This window comes from Apodemus sylvaticus, chromosome 1 (genome assembly GCF_947179515.1).
Source record: "Apodemus sylvaticus chromosome 1, mApoSyl1.1, whole genome shotgun sequence".
Lineage (NCBI taxonomy): Eukaryota > Metazoa > Chordata > Mammalia > Rodentia > Muridae > Apodemus > Apodemus sylvaticus.
The window spans coordinates 101,431,090-101,440,463 of NC_067472.1; the positions used below are offsets into that span (position 1 = coordinate 101,431,090).

Consider the following 9,374-nt stretch of genomic DNA (forward strand, 5'->3'; position numbering starts at 1 on the left):
ATTTTTGTCCCCACTCACATTCTTTTTCTCCAAGGTTATAGCTTTTGTGCTTGTTTCTCTCTCTCTCTCTCTCTCTCTCTCTCTCTCTCTCTCTCTCTCTCTCTCTCTGCAGTTTGTTCTTTTTCCAACAATCTGACCTATCTAGAATTGCTGTTCTCTTCCTTAATTGATGGCTCTACACTCTTATCCATGTGCATAGGGCATAATCAGGTGAGGCTCAGATCAAATTAAGCATCACCCCTTGTCTTTAACTCCTTTATATTCAGCATTTCAGATGATTAAAATATATAAATAGTTTTTAACTATTAGCTGTGTAAAAAAAGTATAAGTTTTTCAATTATAGGTATTTCATTCTCAATATGTATGCCATGGTATAAGTTATTAGACATTTGTGAACACACACACACACACACACCATTTGTAAAGTTATGTACCAAAGTTTTAAAGTATCTTTAAAGTGAGATGTTAGTAATTTAGTTATACTAAATATGGGTTTATTCTTGATACAGTTATTTTAAACACAGAAAAAAAGATATTTAAGAAAATAATTTCCCTATGGTATTACCCAACAAGAAACAATTATTTGTTGTCAATATTTTTATACTTATGTCTTTATATATTTATGTGAGGTTGGGCCACACAACTGACACTGTTCATGTGTGGAAATTGGAATATTCTTCAGGAGTCAATCCTTCCACTTTTGGGGTTCTGGAGGTCAACTTGGGGTCACCAGGCTATTTGCAGCACTTTTACCCATTGATCCATCTCATTAATTCCAAGAAACAATTAATAACAAGATATTTTTCAGGTATTTCTTAAAGCTTCCACATTTCTATAAGCATATAGTCTTTAGTGACTGTTCATGATAAATCCAACATGACTAGAGTAATCGTAATGTAACCAAACAATAATTTAATGAATGAAAACTGCAAAAAAGTTTAGAGATGAGCTATGTTTTCTGAGACCTTAGGTAAGCATTTCAAAGAAGTTTAGCATAGTATCCACACATCTTGAGAATTTGAAACTGTAAAACACGTATTTGTACAAGACCTGGCATTTCTCTAAGACCCTCACTGATTCTTTCTACTTCAAATCACATAACCTATCTTGTTTGATAGATTCTCATTTTATTTCTTTCAAAAGGTATACATTACATTTACTTATTTATTTTTATATGAGGTATTTTAATTTTTAATATTATATGGTATGATTAAATCAAGTTGATTAATGTTTCCTTCATCCTAAATATTTTATTCATTGTTTATATATGCAAAATATTTATGCATATTTTCATAGAGATATATAATGTTAGCAATATTGAAATGTACATATCTTAATGTCCAACTCTATTCAGGATTCTATGCAATTGACTTAAAAAGACCAGACTCTTCCTACTGCCAACCTGAGAGCGTCCTTTCTTGTCCCCCATCCTTCTTCCTTCCCATGCGGACTATGGCCACTGCCATCCTCTCTCTTCTTCTCTGAATAAAATTGTTTTGTACTACACCTGAGAGATATCATTTGATATCGTCTTCCTATGTAGGTATTATTTCGTTTAATGTTACGGTCTCTGCTTCTACTTGTGTTGTCACAAACTCCAGAGTTTCTACCTTTTTAAGGCTGAATAATTCTATTTTTATCATTTTCACTTAAAATGTACCCCAGTTGATATTTCTGTTATTCAATTAAGACTAGAAGTAAGTTTGAACTCAGAAAAAAATTTTAAATTTTTAACAATTAAATTCTAAGTAACATAATATATGTTTCTTTCATGAAAAAATGCTTGATAATGTAAATATTGAAAACAACATGGAGGTTGGGTTTTTTCTAAAAACAACCTCTGCTGTTCCATACCAGCCTGATATTTTCTACATTTGCCCTTAGACCTTTTCTCAAAAGCTTTACAAACCTCTGTCTCCTATTATGCTAGGAAGGAGTATTGCTTGCTTTTTGCCAGAAAATGCAGAACAACATTAAATTTGGAACAAAACACCATTTGCTGGAGAATTAACCAATAAGACTGAAAGAAGTGTGATAACTTACTGTTGCTATGAACAGAACTTCACAGCCTGGAGTCTTAGCAATGGAAGAAGTTTCCCACTGGGAAACACATTTTGATAATTTTGTTTTTACATGAGATAAGGATGTATTCTCATCTGAGTTTGGATGAAAATCATGAAATCGCAGACTTATAGAATTTATGGAAAATATTACCACCTCAAAAACCTAAGGATAATAGGCTCCCATTAGAGACATGAGGGAGAATGGCCAGTAGAGAAAGCTGAATTCCTATGGTGTTAAATCCCTAAAGTGTAACAAGGAGATTAATTCAGAGATGTGTTTTCTATTAATGTAACCTGACACCTTTCATAAATAGGAATAACATTTTTCTTCAGGAAACTAAAATGATCCTAAAGTAGCTAGGAACTTCTTCATCATTCTTAAGCATAAAAACTTTAAAGTACTATAAAATATGTGATTAAAAAGCTTCTTTAAAATAGTTTTCTTAAAAGAAATTATTTATTCATTCAAAAACAAAGTTTCTAGTGTGTTTGCAAAATGACATGTATAAAGTGATCACTAAATACATGAACTTCATTCTCCTAAAAATTGTGATCACTAAATACATGAACTTCATTCTCCTAAAAATTGTTTTCTAGTTAGGGCAAGGAAATATAATGTTAAATGTAAAAGAAATAAAATACAGAAATATCAAGACTCGTACAAATATCTTAATGTAAAATTACCCAGTAAGGCACAAAAATAGACACATAGACAAGAGCAATAGAAGAAAAATACAAAAATAAACTTCACATAGCTACAGACACTTGTGTCATGAATATATATTGAACGAAATACAGCCTTTTCAGTAAATGATTCTGAGAAAATTGGATATCTACCTGCAGAGAAATTACGTGGATCCATACTTCTTACCTTATAAAAGAAATTCAAAATGGATTAAAGGCTTTGTTGAAAGACCTAAGCCTCTGAAATTTCTAGAAGAAAACAGAAAAAAACTCTTCAAGATATAAACACAGGCAAGAACTTTCTCAATCGTACTTACAGTTGCTCAGGAAATGAGGCAAACAATTAAAAACTGGGACCCATCACTGTAAGTAGATAGAAGCGATTACTGGTGACAGCAGTTTTACTACAGATGCCAACTTCTGGTTGAAACTAGTTTGTAACAGAAGAAGCAAGAGTCAAGAATGTAGAAGTAATTAGTATCAAAATTATTTTAACGAACTCAAGTAAAAATAAATGGAAATAATGCATTGGTTGCAGGACATAGGGAAAAAAAGCTGGAATTAACTAGAAGTTTCCTCTCTAAAGATTGGCATTCGCAGTGCCTAAAGGTGTTACAAAGGCTGCTGAGGGGGAGTTGTCATTAACTGTCTTGTTTAACTGTGGGCTCCGAATGCTATTTTACCAACCTGTCAAGCAGCATGGACCCACCAGTGCAATAGTGGCATAGCTGTTTGGGGACAAACCAACCATTTTCTGATTGACTTCAAGACCTTCTCCACAGGAGCAACCTGATATCTGGTACTAAAGACTGGTCAAAAGCCTGCAACTAAGAGGTCATACCCTTGGTAGAGAAGCTACTGCCATTATTTTGCTAAATTGATATGTTAGGGCTGTCAAATTGCCTTGTAAATATTTATGTTTATGCTCATGGATTAGTGCCTATGTAGGCTCTGGCCAGAGAGGCTTCCTTTTGAAGTGGTTACTAGGGAGGTCCATATCTAGTTAAGTACTGAGAATAAGTGACTATTGAGTTTTCAACCATGAACATGCCATTTTGTATAAGGTTTAGATATCTCAGAAGAGGGTGGTGCAAAAGAATATAACAGATGGAGAAAAGGTGAAATGTTATAGAATATTATCTTCTGTTCAAGACATGTCCTTGAACCTGGAGCTCCTATTGACTATGATAAACCACATCAAGATTCAACTTGTCAACCTTCCATCATAAAGTGGGAGAAAGCCCACCCTTCCTTGAATGTACAGATATATAAACACACACAGATGCACACATATGTGTGAATGCATGTATCTATGTATATATATGTATTATATGTATATTAGCATATATATGCAAATAATGATCATTAGGTGTGAGCAGTTCAACTGACTGTACTAGTCCCCTTGAGATCTCTGAGCAGTGTAGGAATATTTCTTAAGTGGAGTAACCACTAATGCATTACCCATACTCTGACAATCTCTCACTCACATTACTATGAGGAATTCCTGAGTTCACCAAAATCAACTTTTTAAAAGTTTTAAAAGTTTAAAAGTTATGAGAGCAGAAGAAAAATTAGTTGGAAAGGGAACAGCAGGAGTGGGAGGCATGCAAAGATGATGGGGTGGAGCCAACATGATCAAAATACACATGAATGTCACTGCTACAACAAAGCTCATTATTATATATAATTAGTGATTACTAAGAAGAATCTTTTGTTAAAGAATGGTTAAAACACATCTGGCAAAAAACAATCAGTGAAATGATTACTAGTAATAGTTTATATACTCATGAATGGGCGCTTTGTCCAGCTGTCATCAGAGAGGCTTCCTCAGCAACAGATGGGAGCAGGTGCAGAGACTCACAGCTGGACATCCTGCAAAGAGAGAGAGTATAAATTGGAGGTCTCCATAAGATCCTTCCCTTTGGAGATCAGGGAGCCACTGGGAGAAAGGAAAGGAAAGGTTGTAGGAGTCAGAGGAGATGTAGTATATCAGGAGAACATGGCCCACCAAATCAGCAAAGCAGGGTTCACATAGGCTCTCAGAGACTGAAGAAGCAACATGGGTCCTGCATGTGTCTGCACCATGCCTCTGCACATATGTTCTGGCTGTTGGTTTGGTTTTTGTGAGACAGTTACCTTGGTGCTTTTGTGGAGCTCCTATCAGTGGAAATGTGTGTATTACTCTTTTGCCAGATCTTGAGACTTTTTCTCTCCTATTGGGTTGCCTTGTTGAGCTTTGACTTGGGGAGCTTTTGCTCTGTCATACTGTATCTTGTTTTGTCCTGTTTTGTTGTTGTCTCCTGGAGGCCTGCTTTGTTGTTGTTGTTGTTTCTTGTTTTCTTTTCTTGTTTGAATAATAATTGGATTTTTAATTAATTAATTAATTAATTGATTAGTTTACATTACATCCTTATTGCAGCGCCTCCTCCCTCTTCTTCACTCAGACCCTCCCTCTCAGCACCCCTTTCCCCAGTTCCCCTTCCTACCCCCTCAGAGAAGGGGAGGTGGAGGTCTGTTCTTTTCTAAAGAGGAAATGAAGGGGGAATTGAATGAGGGCAGCTGAGAGGAGTGGAGGGAAGGGAAACTGTGGTTGGAATTACGATAGAAGAGTCTACGTTGAATTTTAAAAAGACTGGTTATAAGTGAAGACCATAATTCAGTGGCAAAATGCTTGGTGAGTGAAAGGTCTAAGACTAAGATTGATCCCTATCTACATAACACACACACACACACACACACACACACACACACACACACACACACTGACTAAAGCAAAGGGAAATTGAGGAAATGAGCTATAAAGAAAAAGTACCAGTGACCTCAGATAAATTGTTAACCCAAGGAATAGCAGTAGCTGATGGAATGTGTTTCCACCAGTGCATTCTAGGCTTTCTTGAACATAAAAGGAAATAAGAAGTGAATACAGCAAAAACAGAAGAAGTAAAGGCTATAGATGTCAAGGGTTCATATCAAAATTGGAACTTTTTATTAATTTATTTTATTTACATTTCAAATGTTGTGCCCCTTCTTGGTCTCTACTACACAAAACCCTGCATTCTATCCTTTCTCCCCCTTTGCCTCTAAAACAGTGCACACCTACCCATCCACCCACTCCTGCCTCATCCCTCTAGCATCTCCCTACACTGGAGCAACAAGCTTCCACAGGACCAAGGACACAGGACTCTCCCACTGATGCCAGATAAGGCAATCCTCTGCTACACATGTAGCTGGAGTTTCAGAATCATTTTATTTAACTCTTTGGTTATTAGTATAGATCTTAAGAATGGAGAAATGTATTGTAGAAGGCAGCTGAGTGTGATAAAAATGCATCATTATAAAACATACAAGGAGTAAAACCACAAACACAGAGTGCTGAGAATCCTGTTAGAATGAGAAGCATGAACAAGTGGGACTGCCGACCTGTGCACATTGGGGAGTTTATTCAGAACTGTTACAAGCCCCTAGGTCCAGAACCTGAGACAGAGAGCACAGCGTGGCCTCAGGGTTAGAGAAGTGGGGTTGGGGACTTCAGGGCCAGATACGTGACAATTTGGAGAATGAGAAGCTTACTCATTTGAAGAAGTACCATATTTTGAATTGTATATTTGAAGGAATTGAGACAAATTATTGCTATATAGGACAAGCTGATCTTGAACTTGTGATTTTCCTGCCTTTATAGCATTTCTCAAATGCTGGGATTAGAGGCCTATACCACCATACCTAGCTTGAAAAGAACCCAATTCCTAAAAAAAAAAAAAAAAAAATAGTAATAATAAAAAACAATAAAAAATGTTAAGATTATCTCAATTTGAGAACTAAATCCAAAATGAAAATCCCTGACAGTCCATTTATTGCCTGCCCTTACCATTGACTAGTATAATGTTTCTCTTCCTCTTAAAAATGTCTATTAGATTAAAATATATGCAAACCATTTTCTCTGCCAGCCTGAAGAACCAAAATACCAATATTTATTTTCTCGAACATGTGATTTTTCAATAAATAGGTCTTGTTTTTTTCTCTCTCATGGCTGATGCTTTCTGAGAACAGGGGAACCAATAAACATCTAGGAGTCTTGTGTGCCATCTACATAGGACAGCAGGATGACAAGCAGAAAATGTGTCCCATCAACGGACTCAGTTTAAAGGTGATTATTCTTAGTGGCATGTAACACACCAACCATTTGAAGTTACTCTTCTTGGAGACCCAAAGTCTTTGTTTATCTAGTGACCAATTTCTAATCTTAGTTCTACTGGTGTAGTTAAGAACCTCTTATCAGGGTCTGGAGAGGTAACTTGGTGGTCAAGAGCTTTTTGCTCTTGCACAGAACCTGGGCTCAGTCCCTAACACCCATATAGTGTGCTTGTAACCATCGCTAATTCCAGTTGCAGGGAGCCAGATGCCCACTTCTGGCATTCACAGACAATGCACATTGGGGATGCATGGAAATTCATGCAGATTCAATTCCAATACACATAAAGATAACACAAAAGAAATTTTTAAAAAGAACTTGTTACTATTTGCAGTTAGCTAAGATTGAACTTGTCCATTTTTCCTTATAAAAGAGAAATTGATTAATAAATAGTGGGTGAATAAAAAAATAGCAAACTGTTTTGTTTGGGTAGATGGCTATTTTTTCCAAATTCAGAAGATAAAGTCAATGACTTTGCAAAGTTACTTCTAGTGATAATATGTAAGTAATCTGAAATATACATACATATTATCATGGATAATATCTAAGGGCATTTAGTTTTATGTTGGTTCCCTAGAAGCTGGAAAGAGGGAGCTATGTGTGAGATAGTTAACTTGATGTTAGAAATGAAGGTATTTTCTGACCTCTCCAGTACCCTCATCCACAGGTTTTGTGTTAAAGTATTCTTTATTCGATTTCTGTACCGCTGCTCACTCCTATTGTGTTTATTGGCAATTAGCATCTCTCTTCCTTGCTTGAGGAACTAATCAGCAAAGATGTGATGTGTGAAAATAAACTTAAGAATTTCCTTGCTGTTCTTTAGCTGTGACTCTGTTGTCCTGTCTTTTGATCCTTCCAAATGCTGTGAATTTGAAATCCATGATTGGGGTGCTGGGAGAGGTCAAGGAAGTGTGGGGAACCCTGTGGCTTTGCAGAGGTCCTCTAAGCTGAGTAGACCCTTCTGCACAGGGAAAGTTCTTCCTGTGTCTAGGTGCTATCCAGGTGGAAGAGTGTTATGGTTTTACTCTTCTCCAGATCAAAGAGAAGATGCACAGAAGTCTTTCCCCTCCTCTGTGATTTCTGGTTATTAAAAATGAATAGAAGTTTTTCAGAGGATCTTATCCTAGCATTAAATATTTTTTCAATTTTGAATACTGAGAATTCCTTAATATTTAAAAACTATGTTTTTTTAATTTTTCTGCACTCTATACTATACTCCATAATTACTTAGATATCTTGAGCCCAGTTCCCTGTCCCCACTGAAACACCTTGGCAACCCTTTCACGAATCTCCCTTGTCTTGACTCCATATACCACAGGGTTAAGAGCCGGTGGGAAAAGCAGGTAGACATTAGCCAAAAGAATATGAATATGGAGTGGGACATGGTGGCCAAATCGGTGTGTGAAAAAGGAGAAGAGGGCTGGTGTGTAAGAGATAAGGATGACACAGACATGGGAGCCACAGGTACCTAAGGCTTTGGACCGGGCTTCCTGGGATGAGAGCCGAAAAACAGCTTGTGCAATGAGGGCATAGGAAAGAACAATGCAGAATAAATCAACTCCAATGACCAACAGTGCGGCTGTCAGCCCGTACACACGATTAGGCCTGGTGTCTCCACAGGCCAGCTTCACCACAGCCATATGCTCACAGTATGTGTGAGGGATCACATGGCTTTGGCAGAAGCTCAGACGACCAATGAGGAAAGGACATGGGAGCATGAGCAGGGAGCCTCTCATCATGGCTACTACCCCAATGCGGGCAATGATGGTGTCAGTGAGGATGGTAGAATAGCGGAGTGGGTGGCAGATGGCCACATAGCGATCAAAGGCCATGGCCAACAGCACTGTGGACTCCATCATGCAAAAGGCATGAATGAAAAACATCTGTGCCAGGCAGGCGGAGGCAGAGATATGGCCAGCTCCACACCAGAGAATAGCCAGTAGCTTCGGTACTGTGGAGAAGGACGCAGCCAAATCAATGCTTGAGAGCATACACAGGAAGAGGTAGACTGGTTTGTGCAAGGTTGGCTCTGTGGCAACAACAACCAGGATGGTTATATTGCCCACAATTGTGGCAGTGCCCAGACAACACACTGGAAGTGAGAGCCACATATGGAATTGCTCTAGGCCTGGGATGCCCAAGAGAAAGAAGATAGAAGGATCCAAGTCCGTATGATTAGGAGATTCCATGGTCTGGCTTATGGTGTTGGACATCATCTTCGGTCAGAAAACCCCACACCATATCATATTGCCTGGAAAGACAACATGGGATAGATAAATAAATGAGATAACAATTACTTTCACTAACTACAGAATGTTTGTAAAACTATTATTCTTAAAATGACAGTCATAATAACCATAATTTTAATATTTATTTCCTATAATTAGGGAATTATATGTGAAAATATTTGCATAATGTATAACATATTACTATGTAAC

General features: G+C 37.3%; 1 protein-coding gene across 1 annotated transcript; it reads right to left on the minus strand.

Annotated features, from left to right (window-relative positions):
- Window positions 1-8,159: 8,159 nt before the first annotated feature.
- LOC127680613 (olfactory receptor 52P1) lies at window positions 8,160-9,149 on the minus strand. Its single transcript, XM_052176202.1, has one exon. The coding sequence runs from the start codon at window positions 9,147-9,149 to the stop codon at window positions 8,160-8,162; it is 990 nt and encodes a 329-aa protein (XP_052032162.1).
- Window positions 9,150-9,374: the final 225 nt, after the last annotated feature.

Bases quoted from the DNA above. Each gene is read 5' to 3' on its own strand.
- LOC127680613 (XM_052176202.1), bottom strand. From the start codon at position 9,149: ATGTCCAACACCATAAGCCAGACCATGGAATCTCCTAATCATACGGAC.